Source organism: Copadichromis virginalis, linkage group LG7 (assembly GCF_057382275.1).
Source record: "Copadichromis virginalis isolate Kocher_CV1m ecotype Utaka linkage group LG7, C_Virginalis_male_GT1.1, whole genome shotgun sequence".
Taxonomy (NCBI): domain Eukaryota; kingdom Metazoa; phylum Chordata; class Actinopteri; order Cichliformes; family Cichlidae; genus Copadichromis; species Copadichromis virginalis.
Genome location: NC_140624.1, coordinates 26,975,858 through 26,997,454, shown reverse-complemented (window position 1 = coordinate 26,997,454; position 21,597 = coordinate 26,975,858). Strand labels below are relative to the sequence as shown.

At 38.1% G+C, this 21,597-nt stretch overlaps 1 protein-coding gene across 3 annotated transcripts in view; it reads right to left on the bottom strand.

Annotated features, from left to right (window-relative positions):
- Positions 1-16,606, bottom strand: part of ripor1 (RHO family interacting cell polarization regulator 1) — a 50,865-nt gene extending 34,259 nt beyond the window's left edge. For 2 of the 3 annotated variants that reach the window (XM_085462757.1, XM_085462759.1), the window contains exon 1: positions 2,379-2,679. In XM_085462757.1, the coding sequence (XP_085318883.1) occupies positions 2,379-2,397 (19 nt within the window). In that variant the 5' untranslated portion in view covers positions 2,398-2,679. Of the gene's footprint in view, positions 1-2,378; positions 2,680-16,366 lie in introns of those variants that run through there. The other variant, XM_085462758.1, reaches the window with a different exon arrangement.
- Between the last annotated feature and the right edge of the window lie 4,991 nt (positions 16,607-21,597).

Here is a 21,597-nt window from a genome sequence, read left to right as displayed (position 1 = left end):
TTCCACTGACTGATCATCTTTTACTTCCTGCTGAATAAGATTTCTTGACTCACTACATATAAAAATTGCTGTGTTTATTGAAAGTGGTCCCTTGGTCATGTCATTCCTTTCATGCATCTCCAGCATGAAAGGAATGTCAAATCTAGACAGACGGGCAGATCACACTCTCTCACACACACACACACACACACACACACACACACACACACGAGAGGAGGAAAAACACTTGTGTCAAGCTTGCTCCTCTGTCTCTGCACCCAGACTCTACCAGTTATCAAGCAAAACAAACACCTGAAAGAAAGAACTGCAACTTTTAAAATTCCTAATGATTAGATAAATAAGAAATAAACTGACATGTTTTTATAAATATAATCACATCCGTTTTGCTTGACTATGAGATGAAGAAAGCATTGCTCTCCATTTCCAGCAATGACTTGATGCTTTCTATTGTAACCTAGTTTCTTCTATTTGCAACATTACCATTTCATAGTTTCTTCTCCCACACCCTGTGCACTCTTCATATATTTTTCTTTCATGGCTAAATCTATTCCTTCCTCACATTACTGTCTGTGTGAGAAGGAAACTGGAGGGGGTGGGGGTGTTGTACATCCTGCAAGGGCAGGGTCAGGAAAAGACTAGTGCAGTTTCTGGATTTACTGAGTCACAGGAATAACCCAACACATTTACAGTGCAGCCATGTTCGCTTGTTTCCAGGAAAGAAAAAGAACCCGTTTGAGACAATGAACTGAAGGCCTGATAACAAAAACGACAAAGTGAAAAAGAAAAAGATTTTTTATGCTTCTCATTCATATAGTGAGACTTCTCGGTTGAAACAAGTCTTACCTTGATCCTTTTCATAATCTCATTAAAACAGATGTGGTCATAGCTCAAACAGAAACAGATATCAACAATGTTAAAAGTAGTGACTGATGTTTATCCTGAAGATAAACATAGAAATCTCATAAAGAAGAATTCAAACACTACCTATACCTTCCATAGTCAAGGCCTCTTTACAAGTAGGATTTTCACCAAACCAGTGCTGCTAATACACACATAATCCTTAAATGGAATTTCTTCTGAATTTACTTTTCATGTATTGCAAAAATGGGTTAAAACCAAGGTTAGCAAAGATCAGAACCCCCGTTAGCATTAAACAACTTACGTAACCAGAAGACTACACAATTGTCATGTGACTTGCCACTATGGTGACCAACAAAACTGAGCAGAAACTTGTTGCAGATTAAAGAAGTTTGCCTTCCAACATGTGATTCACTTTGTGAAAGGATTAAACACAGACCATCATTTTACCTCAATCCAAACAAAGTCTGAAAATAAATATCAGTCTTAAATTAATATGACAACACTTTTACCTGGAATCTAGCTTCAAACAGAAGGTCTGAAATAAGTCACATAAAAATTAAGACAGAACTCTGTTTATTAATAAAAGCAGGACACTTAGGATATAAGATGATGCATCCAAGTAGAGGGGACTATTAGACAAAAAAAAAAAAACAAACAACCCACCACATCAGAGGCTAAGTTCTCTTGTCCTACCTTAAACTATTTTTAATATGTACTACCCACAACATACCAGGAACATAACATAACTATGTTCGGCGAGTCACTATGAAAAACTGATAACAGAAACAAAACACACCTCAAACTTGAGTAACAGTCTTATCATTGTTACACACTATCAAGTCTCATCACTGATGAGAAAAGGAGACATTATGAACAATAACAATAAAAACAAACTTTAAAATGAAAAAGTTGTAAATTGACAATATGTAAAAAAACAAAAAGGTCAGATGTGCTCTTGTATGTTTCAAATATGTTTAAAAGCAATGCCGATGTCTTCATCAGTTATTCAAACAGGAGAGCGGGCCCTCATCACGTACAAAAATATCTTTAAAAAAAAAAAAAGTGTATCTGAAGCTCAACTGAGGATCAGCCTGTGTTAAACAAATGCAATATTGTTCTTCCAAACTACATCGGCAGAGACACATCAACACAGAAAAGTTTGTACTCGACTCCCTTGTAGCCACACCTGAATCGATAAACTCTGACGAGGTCTATTTAACTTTAGTGGAAATTTTTTAAAGAGTACTGTGGAATTTGTCCTCTGTAACTGAGGAAGGAAATCACAAGTTTCATTGTTTTGCACATACATAACAGCAAGCACTGTTAGTAGACAGACTTTAAAAATATGAACTATAAAAATAACTTAAATTTGGTATTTTGGGGTCAAATTCTCTGGCCATCACCTAATAAGTTACAGGCCTGTTAACGTGCAACTGGGAATTCATTCTGACAAACATAAGCAGTTAATGATTAGAGAGATAAGCTAGTCTCTGTGAGGGCATTACACTTGTCCATACCTCCATATCCACTGTACATGGTAGCTGCGGTGGTTGATGTCGACACTTTCTCGTAAAGGGTCCACCCAACTCCAGAAACAGCTATTCAGCCCTCTATCTTTGTGGCTTCTTCTGTGGTATACTTTTTAATCTATTCAACGCCTTCACTCGTTTTGGTATCCGTTTCCCCTCACTTTCTCGTTCACACTGTGTCAGTCTGTTTGCCTTTATCTTTCCCCATTTTCACTCAGTTGTTAATCCTTCGTCCGCGCTCTGATCCCCGTTCTTTCCATCTCCACTTCAGCGATAAGAGGAGGGGGAGGAGAAGTGGGGACAAAACAGGAAAAAGCAAAGCAGTCCTCCCTTCACTTCATCCGTGCTGACATCAGTGTTTCCTGCCCCTCCTCCCTGCTGGACATGTTTCTCTTCAATAGTCAGCACATTTTTGCCCTTTTAATAAATTGCATTTCAAATATTTGAAAATATTCTAGAAACAAAGTAAAAACCTGTTACTTCAGCCTTGTGAACTTCATTGGAAAAATACTATATTGCATGCTGAATGTGTCAACATATTCACTTTTGCCATTCATAGTGAAATTGTTGCTTAAAATAATATCTTCCTCAAGTTGATTAAAATGAGAAAGTCTCATCTTTAATCTCTAATCCAGTGTGTGAATGTGTGTGTGAATGGGTGGATGACTGGATGTGTAAAGCGCTTTGGGGTTCTTAGGGACCAGTAAAGCGCTATACAAATACAGACCATTTACCATCTTTAATCTTGTGTTAACTAATGTGCTCCAAAAAGCTGGTCAGCAGAGTTAGTGTAACGTTTTTTATTTTACATTAGATTTCTTTGTTTTTAAATCACTTTCAGTTTTATTTCAGTTAATTTTTTCGGCCCACTTTTTGCAGCTATAACAGCCTCAACTCTTCTTGGAAAGCTTTCCACAGTTTAGGGTTGTCTTTATTGGAATTTATGGCCATTCTTCCATAAACACTTCTGTGAGGTCAGACACTGATGTTGGACAAGAAGGCCTGGCTCACAGTCTCTACTCTAATTAATCAATCCCAAAGGTGTTCTGTCGGGTTGAGGTCAGGACTTTGGTGTGGAAGAACTGGACTGGCCTGCACAAACTCTCTCATTCATGTCTTTATGGACTGTGCACAGTCATGTTGGAACAGGAAATGGATATCCCCAAACTGTTCCCACAAAGTTGGGAGCATGAAATTGTGTAAAACGTCTTGGTATGCTGAAGCATTAAGAGTTCCAAAACAGCCCTACACCATAATCCCCCCTACACCAAACTTTACACTTAGCATGATGGAGTCAGACAAGTATAGTTCTCATGGCGACCGTCAATGCCAAACTTATCCAGAAAACGTCTGGATGCAGCTCAATCATCCAGGTAAGTAAATACCGAAAGGTTGATCCTGTACATCTGGACGAAGCACTTTCAGTGGTAGGAACATTTCGTCACATCCATGTAGTGTACTCTGTTAAGTGCCAGGAGGATTGCCATGATTTATACATCGGGGAAACCAAACGACCCCTGGCAAAGCGGATGGCACAACACAGAATAGCTAACTCGTCAAGCCAGGACTCTGCAGTCTATTTACACCTACAGGCCAGTGGCCACTCTTTCAATGATGAGGATGTACACATCCTGGACAGGGAGGAAAAAGGGAAAGACCATCTCTGAATCGAGGAGGCCTAATTTTACATCTTTCACCATCTTACAATGCTGTGATTGCAGCCATTCCCCAACTCTCTGTGAATGGTACTCATGGCCATTGATCAAGGGTCTTTAATCAATGGGCTTTGATCAATCGTTGTTGATCAGTGGTCATGACAATTTGCAGATTAATGATCAAGGAACTGACCTCACAGCCCATTGTTCATTCAGTGGGCTGGTTTCAGTCATTGTGCAAACTGTATTGTACATCGTAGTGTTTATAAGATTGGTGAAACCTGCACTCAGCTGAGACTGAAGAAGTCACTTGGATCAGTGACGAAACGCTTCTCCCACTGAAAACGCTACATACAGATGAACACAATCAACCTTTGGGGGTTGTCCAGAGAACACGTCTTTGCATTGCATTTGGTGATTAAGGTTTGGGTACAGCTGCTCGGCCATGGAAACCCACTGAATGCCACATGACATATGCAGGTCTGTAGACACAGACTCTACAGAAAGTTGGAAACCTCTGTGCACTATGCATCTCAGCATCTACTGACCGCACTCTGATTTTAGGTGGCCTTCCACTTCATAGTTAGCTGTCATTATAATGATTAACAAGAAGACAATACTTTAACAAGAATTAACTTACCAAACAATAAACAGCTGGTGTTATAGAATTTACCAAAGTTTAGATGGTAACAATTTTTTCTTTACTGCATTAGCTTTTTATATATTTTTCAACTTAGAATATTATCTGCTTTCACTTAAAGTAACCGAGCTATATAGTGATATTAGAGGTTACCACTAGATGGCAGTAGAGTCTTTGGTAGTCGATCCACCATAAACTGCTGATTGTATTTACCACTGTTATATTGTAAATGTAAGATCTGATCTTTTATTTGCAGATATTTCCACCAGTGACTGCAATAAATTCACACCCTGAAAATAAACATCACACTGCCAAGTATTACAAGGTTAATCAGAAATAAAACATTTATTCCTCCTGCCACTGATATCATAAGTTTGACAAGTTACTGTGTCCATAACACAAAGAGTGCCCAATGTATTATTGTCTACATCAGGAAGTCACTTAATTCAGTGATACAGTAGCCACTGTCAAGGGAAAGTGGAAAAATCCTTCAGAATAAGAGTATTTTGAGCTGTGAGCTGATCTGAGCTTTGAGACATGGCAAATTATTTTGTGGAATGAGCAATAATTTCCAAAAAAAGCACAGCACCGACAGAAGTTACAGAGTTGCAGAATATTATTATTTATATATATATATATATAAAAAATATTCTGCAACTCTAACTTCTGTCGGTGCTGTGCTTTTTTGGAAATCGAATTTCCCAGAGGAACCCACCCGAGGGATTAATAAAGTTCTATCTTATCTTATGAAATTCTTTTCTGTTAGCCACTAAGCTAATATCGAATGTTCAGAAAGACTATTTTTGCATTGAATTGGTTTTAACAGCTTTAACAAGAGAATGTTTTACTCAACTAAAAACCGTTTGAAACAGTACCAAACACCACACCTGACAAGTAATCTGTTCATACATTTATCAGTGTTCTAAAACGGGATTTAAAATACTGATTAACAACGAGTTGAATTGAACAATGTGATTTGAATCAGGAGACAGAAAGACGATCTCAAGGCTGAACTGACAGCCACTGAAACAGAACAGTCTGCAAATTGCTAGTTTACCACGGTGGAATTAATTTGCAATATTTGCATTGTCCCAGTGCTGTGACTGTGTACTGTGACTGTGTCTTATGGTAATGCAGAGTTGAGCAGGGATGGATTCTAAACTTCCCCCTTCTGGTCTGTTCAAAATGACTTCATCTTGTTACTTTTCAGCAGTATTTCAAAATTGGGACGCTGCCCTGAACTTTTCTACATATTACCCAATTAAGGTTACTGTCAGAATGCAAATTTGATATTAACCTGTCTTTAATGTCCCAGCTCCCTAGCAGAAAGCCTGTGTGATGCCAGACTACACCCATGTGAGAACAGTGCAGGTTAAATCACACTGAGCAGGTGAGTGTCATGTGCTCCGTCTCCTGCGCACCATCTAGCAGCGTCCTCAGCTAAACCAAACAGAATGTTTGCGTAGTGAGAACATCCAAAGTGGGCTCTCTCTTGTTGTGTGATATGGGTGAGAAATAGGACTGCTGTAAAGACACTTGGTCCTGTTCTTGTACTTCTAAGATTATCCAGAGTTTAAACAACTTTAGGAAAAAACATTTCAGACACCAAATTAGTCTTTCCTGTTTGTTGTTTGTTAAATTATCAGTTTTATAACTTGCTAGTCTAATGGTAAAGACAGATACTACTGTAATCTGCACATTTCAGGTCCCAGTGTTGTTGCAAGCCATATCATTTCTTTTTTGCGTATTTGTGTAGAATGGCCATCATATGAACACCTAATTGTCAATGAAACAGGTTCTCTTCCTGAATGTAACCTAAAATGTAATATGTAGTTTTACATGGTGACACAAACAAATATGTATTACTAAGTTAGCATGAGTCAAGCTCAAAAAACAAAAACAAAAAACAAAAACAGGAAGTCTCTGCTTAGTTAATAACACTCAGTGCTAATTTATTATACAGGCATTCTTTAATGAAAACTAGAACTCTCCAGCCAAACTCACTAGTTTTTCCCCCACTGCATTTGGATCATGTGTAGTCCTGCTTGTATGTTATTTATTTTGATGATGTCGTTTGTTTTTCCCTGCAGCTATAAGAGATACTTTTCATGGCATCTAAAAGTAGTGGTTATGCATGACACACTAGACAATGCAGTCAATCAGCCAAGCATGCAAACTATGTGTAGCTGCTGGGAGCCAGAACAGAGCTACATGGAGGGATTATTGATGGATGGAAGTACATTGTTCTTCCACAGTTTTCTGCAATCTGCCTCTATGAGCTCTGAATCACACAGAATTCTGAGATGATGGTAAATTGTTACAAACAATATGGTTATTGGAACACACTGAAATCTGTGGGTTTTTTTTAGAAGGTTTAGACAGGCCATTCCACTCATTTACTGTTAGTTAAAGTTGATCTGATATTTGGAGATTACACGATTAGAAGCAGGAGACTTGTTTTAGACCCAACATGATTTTACCTTAATTACTTAAAAGCACATATACATCAAACTGAAAGCCAAGTCTACCACAGTCCTCGAAACATAAGTCAAATGTTTCCATACCCTCCTTAACTGTGGAAGCAACAGTTCACCACAAAATGCATGAACACAAGACCATGAAGTAGAACGAGAAGTGAAGGAGTGATGAATTCTCATAGTCTTTAAATATTTTGTTTCACTTCACTATAAAAAAAAAAAAAAAAAAAAGTTCTTTCCATGTAATGACTTTGGCTTCTCTCTGCAGCAGAGTGAAAACAAACACCATCACCACCAAGACTAGCTTACATGTTGCTGATGCTTACTGTCACCAGTTAGGAGTAAGTGCAACATGTAAATGAAGGTCTGCAAGTTGTGCACAGGCTCTTCAAAGGACATGCACACAACCATATCACTCTCTTTAGATATTAGTTCAGTTTCAGGGGAAAGTAACACTTTATCAGTAACTACTTTGATACAGATGCTCTCCTCGTCTCAATCCAAACATTATCTTGTGCAACTATCATGCAGTTTAGATTTACTCACACAGGCCCAAACCCTGTAATATACCGTGCTGTACTGCGCAATAGAACAAATAAATGTAACCAGTCTAGTGAACCAGAATGAGCTTGATACTGAGCTGACAGACTGTTCGTACTTCACTAAGCACTGTGTGTGTGTGTGTGTGTGTGTGTGTGTGTGGACCCCTGTGAAGTGGGGACTTTCTGGTTAATCCCCAGCTGGCAAATAAGCAGCTTAACTATCACTGGAGTGCTTCAAGCTAATGAATAGCTTGTAACCAGTCTAATATTGTTCAGAGTCCCACAAGACTGATCATAAACTGTAAATTAACTGTACATAAACTGACAGCAACTGTGGATAGGTGTGTGACACTACCTGATTGGGCTAGTGAACAGGCTGTACATGCGGAGAAACTGTCACTGGGTTAACCCTTCGTGTAAAACTCTGAAGGTTAAGCTGCTGCACGGGCAGGTAGAGATACACGACACAGCTGATGCTGAGCAGATAGTTTAATCTGTGACAACAACCTGCTCATAATACCTCAGACCAAGACAGAGAACTCAAATCAGCAAGTGTACCTCCCACCCCCACATCACTGTGCTGTATACCTTGCATAGTAACTCACTAAAATAGTCATTATCCTGAATCCTAATTAGTGCTGTTTGGATAGATACATGCTTGTAGTGTAAGAGTTTTGAGAGCTCAATAAGCGTAGCGACATGTAATGCTAATACTACAACATCTTTTTATTTTAGGAGGCTAATTTGGGTGACTAAATTAGCTGACCCTTTTGGCAGCCAGTTTGGTGTCTGAAGGATAAATGTCAATGCCTTTGAGGAAAAAAGGTCCCCCTCTGCAGCCCTGTATCCCCCACGTATCTTAAATAATGCATTAACAATTACCAACTTAAATCAGGTGTCCATTTTGTTGATGGCAATTTTTAGAAGCTAATTTATGAAGACATCTGCTGATAAGGAATGACAGTTTTTCCAATCAAGGAAGTTACTAGGCTACCTATACCCATACAGCACAAAGAAAACCACTGGGGCAGACAACCAGTGAACTGAACAACAGCTGTACTTCACATGGCTCTGCTGCTTCCTTTACTACCACCAGCAATGACTCTACCCTTTCCCCCCCTCAGTGCAATCTATGAAACTGACCACTCAACATCTCATGGGCTTGATGGCATCAGCCTCAAGACCATGAGCCTCAGGGAGTGGATTGTGGAATCATTTACATGCTGTAAAGAGTTTACTCCCAGCTAGATAGTAATAGCTACCTGCCAGACTGCAGTATGTGAGCTTGAGCAGTGCTCCATCATATTTGGTGATGTGCAGTACAGCTTCATGGGGGATTGCGCTGTATCAATGCCAATTATAGAAATACTGAATATATGCAGTGGTTAGATTTAGAACTGACAGGGCTGAACATTTACATCGACACCACACAGAACTAGACAACCAATATGGAATTTGAATACAAGTAGATGAGCAAAACCATTTACCAAGGAAGTTGAGTTCCTCAATCTTGTGCAGCAAAATGTTAGAAATTTTCTGATGTCACCAGCAGACTAAGACTGATCAGGCTGGTTTTGTGGTTGGCTGTAACCCAGTGACCTTTGAAGCTGTGGTGGAGAGCAGGTTACTGAAAAAACTGTTACTAACCACTACTTACTGAACAGGCATGTAGACAAGGTCAAGATGATCTGCTCAAGTACAAACCAAACAGAATAGTAAAAGAGCTGAATCTATGTCACAAATAATCAAAGCAGTTCTAAAGAGGAAAAAAGGGGGTTCAGCCACTTACTATTAAGGTTTAACTAATGAAGGGTGTGTGAATGACAGAGCCTAGTCAATTTTCACAATATCTCTCTATAGGTGCTATTGATATGAAATTCTCACCAGATGTTGGTAACCACCCATTCAGTCCACATGTGCAGAGAAATCAAACCATAGATGCCCATAACTTAAGTTATGTGCAATAATGAGAATTGACAAAGGCAAAAGTATTGAGTACACATGAAGAAACGGAGGTGCAAAAAAAAAAAAAAAGGCTGAAATCTAAAAGCAGCCTTAATATCAGCTGGTTCTTTCCCAACTGATAGCCTATATAAAAGTGTTTAATTAACAATGCACCTATCTCAGGATGGGTAAAACTACTGAGCTCTCTTAATAATTACATTTTACTTGCTGTATTTCTACACTTGTTCTATAAATAAATATGGAATTACTATTAAGTCAGTGGTGGGAAATTTCTCATTTTTTGGCATCTCTTGGCAATTGTTTCTGTAACACTGTCACTCGAGTTTTATCTGTGGCCATTTTGTCTTTGATCTTGATCAAACTCCTAATGCATTGGTGTCTATGGCTACAGTAGCCCAAAGATTAGCATAACATGCTAACATGCATTCAGTATCAGTAGCCTTTTGTGAAGCCTATCAAAATATGGATGGAATGAGTTCTGACTTTATCCTGACCAGGTTTCATATTTCTATTACTTTTGTGATAATGCTTATCATTTAATGGGCCAGCACTATGTATAGCTCTACTTTAGTTTTAAACCAAAGCCTGTCTTTCATTTGCCTTATCTTAGAGTAAGATAACACACCTAGGGACCAAATAATTTTAAAAGCTTTGCTCTACAAACTACACAAAGTCAGCTCACACACACCCACACAAAGTTGAATAAACTGTTGTGTGCTCCAACACTAAAATAATTAATTGCTTTCACAAAGGTACAAAAGCACATTCCACTTAGGGATGCATACACAGTGCATACTGTACATACTGCATTTATCTCCAAATTAGCTCCTACACTTTTAGTGTTGCACCCAAGAGGCCTAGTAGACAATCCCTTTGACTGCAAGTCAAAATAAAATTCTCAACTGCGTAATGTGAATGAGGAAACTGTATGTTAACAAGAATTGGCACGGCAGGTATGATCAACAGGAAAGACCGCAAGACGAGATGAGCAGGGCTTTGCGCGTTTTCCCGGTGAATTCCAGCTCGCTTCAGGGTAAAACTTAATGCAGGGAAAAAGATAAGCATCACAGAGCATGAGCATTATTATAAAATGATGATTAGAATGAGAGAAGGGGAAAGACCTTACAACATCCAAATTTGTACTTAACTCAACACTTCCTGTAAAAACTCTTCAGGATTTCAATAGGAACAAGAAAAGTCCTGAAAATAGCAGCAACCAAACACTCCCACCCACCTAATTATGGAAGAAGACAGTGGGTCAGCAAAGGCATAAACAGCTGTGCCAGACAGTGTAATGAATGAGTATAGCACAAGCTCGCTTACCACGTGAGTCACAGTCTAAAAAACTCAGACGCACACTGTAACAGTCAGAGGTCATGGAATAGGATTTCTTAGCTTTGATAATGAGAGTGACTCCATTCTGGCAACAATTCCACCAGTGTTTTCATGTGGCTGTTGTGTTTTAGTTAGTTTGTTTGTTTGTTTTTACATTAGTAGGACACCTGCAAATTTCTGTTTCCGTCCTTTGTCCACAAACTGAAGTATAATGACGTAGAAGAGCAGTTTTGGTGACTTACTTGCTGATAAAATGTGAAAGTATCATTCAAGACAAAACTAAATGTCAACGAAAGGCTGCAAATTTGCTAGAATGTTATAAATGCATGGATACAAAGTAGTCGTTACACAACCCAGCACAAGTGTAAACAGGGCTGTGGGATATGGTGACAATATTAAAACATCTATTGTTTCATATTATGCTCTATTATTTATTTCATGTTGTTGCAAAACAATATTTTCATTGCAGTAAGCAGTGTTTTAGATAAAGGTTTGCAATGGTCACCACAGAACAAGGACCAGCCAAAACTAATCAAGGAGCCTCTTCCTAAACAAGGGGCCATCTCTGTAGCATGTTATGGAAAGTCCGACACAGAGCAGAAGACTATTGTGCAAATTATGCAGCAACCTGGTACTACACACACTGACAGAACTAATCTATTTCACCACCTAAGCAAGACTTATGTGAAAGTATAGAGAGATTAAGAAAGGGGGGAGAAAAAAAAAAAAAAAAAAGAGTCATCAGGTGCTCAAAATAAACCTCAGACTCAGAGGTCAGAACTGCCTTTTCCCAGTAGCACACCATATAATAAAGACTCACAAAGCTAACAGCAGCCATTACAACTTCTATCTAGATATCTATCTATCTAGATATATCTATATCTATGGTTTTGTGGATCGTTTAAAACACTCGATTCCAGTGGCCTAGCCAAAAACACTTCACACAAGTCGAGTTGCCTCGTTTATGTTATGAGAAATCCGCAATGTAGCATAACACGCTGTAACAACAGATATGTGGATGAGCTGAACAACACATTCCTGTATGAGTTTAACTGTGCACTTCAGAGACTGGATGCTCTGCAGTTGATGCTTGCAGACAGGCTAGTTTCCTGACTACCACAAAGGAGCAGTAATGATAGGCGGAGGCCTCAGGGAAACGCTTGCATGACTGAGTTGGGTCATCTACTGTGTGTTACCTACCATTATCCCATAGTAAGTCGCATTTTTATTTCATTTTTGATTATTTAATTTAAATATAAATAACAATAACACTTTTGATGTGGTGATTATATAAACTATTCACTGACTTTGCAGAAATTGCACTATATCGTGATAGGTATTTGGATAAGAAATTACTTATGACTCACAACTGATTTTGGTCATATTGCACAGCCCTAATCGTCAACAGAGGATCCAATTTGCCTTTATGGTCCATTGGCACTCAGGCATTTTCTGCATTACTAACTGTTAAGTTAACTGCTTGTCTATCTTCCAAGCATCTTTAGTCTCACCCATAAAAATCAGCAAGTTTTGTTGAAAGCGACACATTTCTTCTGAGATGAACATGATGAACACAATACCGCCTAGCTTCATCTTTCCTCCTCTGAAAGAAAGACGGTACTAGATTTATTCTCTTCACTGGACTTCATACAGTTAATTTCATGATCTTCTGATGGTGTGGTCACTTTAAGTGTCTAACCCTCAATTTTATCATGTACAGAAACCCCAATCATAGTCATGATTTGACACAAAGGAAAGCCACCATTCTTTAAAATAATAGGTAGTAACCCATCTAACACATCAGTTCTAGTCTAGTGTGTAAAATTGGTCACTAATGTGACCGAACACTAGCCTCAGTTTGATTTTGATATTGCCATTGTGGGCTATACATTTATTTCCAAACAGATAACTTTCAGGAGCATAACAAATGAGACTGTTCCCATCTTTAGAACATCTCAAGAATCAAAGTTATTAACTTTCAGTACAACTTTATGCGTTCATGTAAGTCTCCACAGCAATTGTAATGCATACATGCAGAAACATACACTCTCAGTGTGGGGGCCTGCCTCTGTTACACAAGACATATTTCTGGGTTACAGTGTTGGGCTCAGTGTCTACAGCCATTTAAAACATGTGGAGGCTTGTCACAGCCTCATTGCCCCATAATTACCGGTAAACATGTTTGGAAATGCTCACTCACTACTCACCAATTTGTTCCAACATTTAACACACTAGACAGGTGCAGTTCACTTACTGGAGACAAAACTAAAGACAGGAAGACCTGCAAACAACTGCACAAGCTGCAGTAAAGGCCTGGTAAGGCTGCACAGTTGGAAACCAATTCTTTGGGTATAATTCAAGGTGCATATTCTATCTCACTCTGAGTTTCTACTTTGAGACTAAAGCCCTATTAACTGAACACTCTTCTTATTTTTGGTTCTGGGTCTAATGAACAATTAACATTCAACAAGCCTCTAACGAAGCAAACTATCATGACACAAAGATGAGCAGTAAGTAAAAAAAAAAAAAATAAATAAATAAATAAATAAATAAATAAATAAATATATATATATATATATATATATATATATATATATATATATATATATATATATATATATAAAAATCTCCCTACTTGTAAACCTAATACCAGTGAGTGCTTTAACACAAGAGCTAAACACATTTTGGTCTTTTCCGAACTGGCTGTCAGCCAAACTCTCATTTTAAATGTAGGTTTTGCTATAATGCCCTATAATTAGTGCAGAGATTCTCACAAGTGACATCACACCGAAACTACAGTCACAATGTTGAAAATTAGTGATAATGAATACATGTTAAATGAAAGGAGAATGAGCTGAGGTAGTGCCATGACCACACACTGCACTGTATCTGTTTCATGCACCTTGCTAGCTTAGGCCTGCATATTAGCCAAATTAGGTATTCACATAGTGACAGTCCAGCAACTGCACAATGGACTTACTGTTCAATGCACCCTGTGAGAGCAACACAGGCACGGTGTGTTTGTGGTTTCACTGTAGCATTCCCACAGCCAGCCTGAAAAAGTCTGTTTTCCTATTACTACAATATGGGGTCCATGACCTTCTGCCTTGGAATCAAATAGTGCGTTTGTTTTGGCAGGCTGCATCCTACTGCAGTTGTGGATGCATTTCACAGTTATGCCAAGAATGCTGTCATTGCAACTAGTGTCACGTGATAACATCAAGCCAACACTGAACCTTCCAGATCTCCAATCAGTCACAAGGCTAACAGAGAAACAGACAACTATTCATGTATGCAGAAGTATTAATATATTGTGTTTAATAAAAAGCAAAGGTACATCTATAAGACTGCACAGTATCTCAGCATACTGAAGTCCACAATTACTTTATAGTTAAGTGTTTTACTACTACTTCCAATTTCAAGAGTTTGATTCTTTGTTTTTAAGTATTTTCGACAAAAAGAAGAGCTTAAAACAGCAATTTCAGTTTTCTAAGAAAATGCTTAGGCTAAGTACACCCAGTTATCAGTTACATCCAGACAAACTTCCACTAGATACATATTTTGTTAGCAGAAACAGACAGAATCAGCTTTCCTCACCTACAGTGCAATGATTCACAAGTATGAAGTAAAAAAAAAAAAAAAAAAGCAAACTAAAATATAAGAAATCTGTCCTCTTCTCATTCTTTCCAAAGTCTCCCTCACAGCAGCCTTGTTCTCTTCACCTCACTTCCCTCCATCACAGACAGACCCTCTATTAGCCTCTTTAACCTGCTAACAGTCTCACACTGCATTCAACCTTTGAGACGCTGAAGCGCCTCATCAAGGCACAGCATAATAACTGTAAATAATTATCTTGATATTTGTTAAAGTTTAAATAAGTTTCAAAACTTGCACTTATGAAACCAGCACTAAAATGACAGTACCTATGCTGAGTAGACCGAATTAAAGCTCAAATACACTAGATTAAAGTGGGTTTTTAATATGTGCAATGAAGTGAGACTAAGAGCCCTTTATCATTAGTACTCCTTTAGATCAGAGTCATGTAAGGAAGTCTAATGATCTTGTAGATAAAATGGTGTGATTTATTAACACATGAAAACATTTCTGAGCATGTCCATGGGTATACTGGCGCACATGCTCGTAGAAAAATTACATTTTTGGGTTGTTTCTATTTTAAATTAAAAAGCAGTGGCATTTTTAAATGCCCTGTTTACATCATGTGATCCAACATACAATAAAGCTTAATGCTACTTGATGTTAGTGCTGCTGAGCTTTATGCTTAAATTTCTATCAAAACAAATGACTGCTTGGAGCAACTTTTAGTTGCCACTATATGAGCTCACCTTGTGCCAAAAATGAAGTTAATTTCATGGTGTTAACTTGTGCGAGGTAATTATGGTAGCTTTGCATCTAAACATTAGTATTTAACAACTGCTTATAGATAAATTTGTTGGCTGTACACAGCTCACCTCTCTTCAGATAGAATCTTCCTGAAAACTGACTTCCCCAGTTGCTTTCTTCTCTCACTGTCCCTTCCTATTCTTTGAATTTGCCTTCTTGTAGAAAGACGTGACTTACAGGGAATATGAGCAGTAGTCTAGATACAGTAGAATACAGTAAATTGGCTGTGCCGTAAAGGCCACCCCAATGCTGGACGAAACCATGTTACTTGATTTGTAAGGGGTGAAGGGGGCATCAGATATTCTCCAGTATTCATGGGTATCAAAGTTCAATTGCCCAACCAATTTATTCAAGAAATTTATTTAAGGTAACATTTACTTAGAAGTTAAAAACTAACACAAAAAACTTTTCATTCTAGGTTTGCCAGAGCCCCATCCGCCTTTGGGGCCCTGGATACTCTGTCCCAATCTTCCCCCATTATTTGGATATGTGAATCTGTTTTCAAAGAAAATCACTGTGCTCAATTCCCACGTTTTCCCATTTACAATCTTTTAGCTCTTTTGCGATAAAACACTGGCATTAGGATAACCTACAGGGGATTAAAAACGTGCCATACATTTTAATTTTGACGGAATTTAGCTATTTTTAACGTCAATAATACATTTTCGTTTCGCATAATGTGCTGCTACAAGCAACCAAACGCGGCTATATTTGTCTTGAAGCTGCTTGGCACTTAAAGTAGAAATACTAAAGATTTGACAGATTTTTCGACACGGTTTGGCACACCGGCTTCAGCACAGCGGAGTGACAGCAGAGTAATGCAGCAGGAGAGGCGGTTACAACAGAAGAGGTACTTTGCTAAGGTAGGTTCTCTACAACAAACCTAGAGAAGATAACCAGCATGGGGAAAAGGCTAGATAAACTTGAAAATTTACAATTTAGTAACAAAAAAAAAACGTACATATTGACCGCGGTGTCCTTCTCCTTGTACAGCTGATGCAAATCTTCTTTATTCAGAAAAGAAAACGGGTCGACTATTCCGAGCGCACTTGTCACAGTTCACCAGTCTTGTTAACACTGACCTCCTAGTTAGAAAAGAAAGAAGGAAAAAAACTACCGTGGTTCAGTGAACAGCATTCCTCAAGCAGTCGGTCAGTCAGTACTTAACAGCGTCAACGCTCCGCGTTTAGCGCGAGCACTTCCTGTAAGCTAAACGCTTTCAAATTAACGCCTAATCGCCACAGCTAATTGGTTCATGCGCTCGTGCCTGTCCTACTACCAGTGCAAACAATGCCAACTCACGTCTGACTGCTCGGCTGTGGTTTGGGATAATATTTTTTTTTATAACGCCCAATATCCTGATAGAGCTTCTAACTTCTAAGGGCGACTAGGTGGGACATACTTGATACCTGTGAGATCTTTGGCAGTCTTCCCTTTGTCCAGTTCTTTGCTTAGCAAAATTTGTAAAAAAAAAAAAAAAAAAAAAATCAGATCCCTAAAGTATGGCACAGACAATACTTGTGTTTTAACATAATTCACTTATACTAAAAACTATGAGACTCAGAGTGGTTATGGTTTGATGTAAGTGACATGCTGAGCTCAACAAGACCATATTGTGAAACGTTTTTTTTTCTTGAAATTGATGATCGGGTATATCAAAATATACCATATAATATACCACATTCCTTTGAATGCTAGACGTTCCAAATTTCAAAAGACGATCGGTAAGTAAGTTGCTGCATACTACCCTCTTCTTGCATGTACTGTACTGCTCTGTCTAAATGCACACAGAAATTAAACAGGTATTTATTACAGCAGCGTCCATATCACGATTCATATTCCGCCTTCAAATACCCAACAACTGCTTAAGGCATGTCAGACTATAAGTATCATATTCACACAAAGACACTCAAAGCTCAGACAGTAGGGGAGAGCGGGGTAAGTTGTCACACTCTTCACACTGACTAACTTTTACTGAGCACCATACATCACAACGTAATAAATGTTTCACCAAATGAAAGACGGAAGTCTCGGGCACATATGATGTATTGATTACATTTTCATATCTTATCTCATTACGGAGTTGTAGACTGTTGAAAGGAGAATGTGCACTTGTGACAATTTGCCCCATCGGCAGGTAAGTTGTCACACTAGATTATCTTAAAATATGAACACAAATACTTAATTATGATTATTGATTTTAATTGTTAAATTCAAACCAAAACTGGAAATTTGAACAATTATGCCAAGAGAATTTGGAAAAAAAACAATTATTTCAATCCAATACACATTTTAATCAAAACATTAAGTAGAAAGAAAACTTTAGTTTGAACTTTAAACTCAAATGTTCTCTGGCTTGCACATAAATCCATCATAACTGAATGGAATGCTGCAAATAACTTGCTTTACTTAACATGTTTATACTCTGAACAAAACAGATGCCTTATTTCTGATTAATCAGACTCAACTTCATAGTCACAATTCTGGCACACATAAATTGCCTGGCCTGAGGTGCAAGCATCATGGGCCCATTTGTTGCATTTTACGCATTTTACCCAGGTCTCTTTTGGACGACTGTTTGAAAATGGCTCCACACAGACAAGGCAGAAGCACTCTTCATCATCTGTTGATGACTCTTGAATTATTTTTCTTCTTTTAGCTGCGTTGTTCTTCATAGGTCCAGATGTTTTCCCCCCTCGCGTCCCTCTCTTTTGAAACAGCTTTTTGCTAGATTCAGCCTTATTCTTTTCTTTTTCTAGTTGCTGCTTCACTGGCGTGTCGGTTAGAATTGCTGATTTGCGTCGTTTTCTTCCTTTGCTGGATGGTTTTCGGCGGCCAGCTTTTGGATATGGCTGGATGTCCTCTGGAGTTGGTAGTCCGCTGTCAGTAATTGCAGTGCGGTAATTTATGTCAAAATCCTTTGCTGTACTTGTGATTGATTTGTTCTGCATCTTTACCTGCCTGACTGCCTTTAACATAATGTCAGGTGGTGTTCTGCCACGCTCTGTCTTTCGTTGATAATTTCGAACCATCTTACTTTCTTCCTTCCTTCCTTAATTCCTGCCTCTCCTTCCTTTCTTCAAAAACCTTATTACAAATACAAATGAATTACAATATCACAATTTTTTGGAGCATTTATTTGTACTGGGGCAAGTCGTCACATGTGACGACTTGCCCCAAAGTTAATGAGACAACTTGCCCCAAACTGACATTTATGCTAATTTTGGCTAAATGTCAGGGTTAGCTCAACATAGCACATCAGCTGAAGTATCAAAAGACACGTTAATGTCTCCTCTATTTTGTGTAAAATAATAATCTGTAACATCTATACCTAACAAAGTTGTACTGAAGAAAATTTAAAGTGATTTATTTTTCCTTTTAGGTCAAAAAAATAAAAAAGATGTGCTCACCTCAGATTAGAGCAGTCTTGACCACATGTGAACAGGAGGTTGACTATAGAAGAAGAAGTCACACAAAGTGGCTATTTCATTTTTGAGATAGAGCCTCTAGTGTTGGAGTTATGAACAGTGTGACAACTTACCCGTGTGACAACTTACCCCGCTCTCCCCTACTGTTTCATTGCTGTTTTAGTATAAAGACTGAATACATGGAATCACTTTAACAATGATGGCCTGAACACCAGAAAAAAACTGCTTTTTATTTTAAAAAACAAAACAAAAGGATAATAATAAAGAATAATATCATCTAAGTATTCGTCTAAATTGCAGATATACTCAGTGGCTGCGTAAACACACTTACACACTATGATGCCAGCTGATACAATGTTTTTAGGCTGTTTGCAAAGCTGCCAGAAGATGGCAGCCAAGGATCACGGAGATCACAATTGAGGCACAGTCGACACTGTTTTTTTTATTCATTTTTGTTTTGTTTTTTATAGATGACAGTTTTATTTAAAATGTATTTTTTCAGACATAAAACTCTACATTAAATGCAGAGGACTATGAAATACTACTTGCACTTTACTGTCAGTAGTTTTTGTTGCTGCTGTCTTTTATTCACAATCTTTTGTTATTTTGTAAACACACAAAATAATAGCACATATTTTACCATGTATCTCGTAGTAGTGCATACAAACTGTAACTGATTTCTGTAATTTGAACAGTATACTGTAATATCTACAGTAAGATACTATAACACGTGTACTTTAATTTACTGTAAATGGCAAGGAACTGTGGGAAAACATTGGCTCATTACACTAATTCTTCACTATTGTAATTACATATTACAGTAATAAAATTCATCAACTGCATTAGCAGCACCTGGCTGCTACTTTTTTTTTTTTAATAAATTTTATTTTCAGTCACAGCAGCATGTTAATAACAAAACATTGAACATACAGTAGTTTGCTGTTCAGTATTTACAATACCCCAAAAGATAACAGAAATAGAGAAGGAAAACAAACAAACAAACCAAAGAAACCCCTACAAAACAACAAAAAACAAACAAACAAATATAAAAATAAAATGTATAAGGGACATTCAGTGTACAGTTAACTATGATAGTGATATAGAGATATGGCATCCGGTCATGATAAGGTGGTCATTTTAAATGTTTCCATGTACATCAGGAATGGCTGCCATGCCCTAAGAAATTTGGTGGTTGAACCTGCCAATGTATATCTCATCTTTTCTAAATGTAAAAACCTCATGAGCTCTGCAAGCCACTGTTCATGTGTGGGAGGAGCTTCCTGCTTCCATCTTAAAAGTATAAGGCGCCTTGCGATAAGTGAAGCAAAGGCAATAGAATTCGAATAGTATTTTGGCAAAGTGATGTCTTGAGGTATCACCCCAAAGATAGCCGTTAGAGCAGAAGGATCATATTTAACGTTATACATCTCTGACAGAGTGTTAAATATAGACACCCAATAGTTATGAAGATTGGGGCATGTCCAAAAGGTATGAAGGAGCGAACCTGTTTCTGCTTTACATCTGTTACACAGAGGGTCAGCTCCTGGATAGAACTTGGCTAACTTTTCCTTGGAGATATGTAATCGGTGTAGGACCTTGAATTGAAGGAGCCCATGCCTGGCACATATCGAAGAAGAGTGTACCCTCTGGAGAAAAGATTGCCAGAGCTCATCTGTTATAGTCATCCCAAGGTCTCGCTCCCACTGTGCTTTAAGGATGAAGAGAGAAGGAGATTGAAGATCTAATAATATAGCATAGATTTCTTTAATCGCCCCTCTCTTATGAACGTTTATATTAATAATTTTATCCAAAGAAGTTTCCTCAGGTAGTTCCGGAAATGAAGGAAATCGACTCTTTACAAAGTGGCAAATTTGTAGATAGCGGAAAAAATGTTGCCGAGGAACATTAAACTGCTTCAGGAGCTGCGTGAATGAGGCAAAAATCCCATCTACAAAAAGGTCTTTGATATTTCTAAGGCCATTACTTTCCCATATTTTAAAGGCAGAATCCATCCTGGAGGGTGGGAACATATGATTTGAGCAGATAGGTGCTTTAATTGACATTAAGTGTAACCCCAACCTTTTCCTACATTGCACCCAGATTCTGAGCGAGTCATACAACAAAGGGTTACGTTTATAGGTGTATAGTTCTAATGGGAGAGCTGAACTCAACAAAGCCGATAGGCAAATTTTGCCACAATTGGATGACTCAATTTGGAGCCAAGCTGGAGTCTCTGTAGTAAAATTACTCATCCAGTACAGCATATTTCGAATATTTGCTGCCCAATAATAAGACTGAAAGTTTGGCAAGGCTAATCCACCCATTGGCCTAGTCCTCTGCATGAAATCTTTACGAATTCGTGGACTTTTGCCATTCCAAATAAATGCAGAGATATGCTTATTCAGTGTTATAAAATACTTATTGGGTAAGTAGCATGGGATACATTGAAACAAATAAAGGAACTTCGGAAGTATGTTCATTTTGATAGAATTAATGCGGCCAATTAATGACAGTGGTAAATTGTTCCACCTCTGAAGATCTGTCTCAGTATTCTTAAGCAGCGGGACAAAGTTTCTTTCATAAAGACCTTTGTATGAGTGGGTAACCTTAACCCCCAGATAGGTCACATACCCTGATTTAACGTTAAATTGAAAACCTGAAAATGAAATCTTTCTGGCTATAGAGTTGACACAGAGAAGTTCACTTTTATGCAGGTTCAACTTGTAACCTGAAATATTACCAAAACATTCAAAAATGGCAAGAG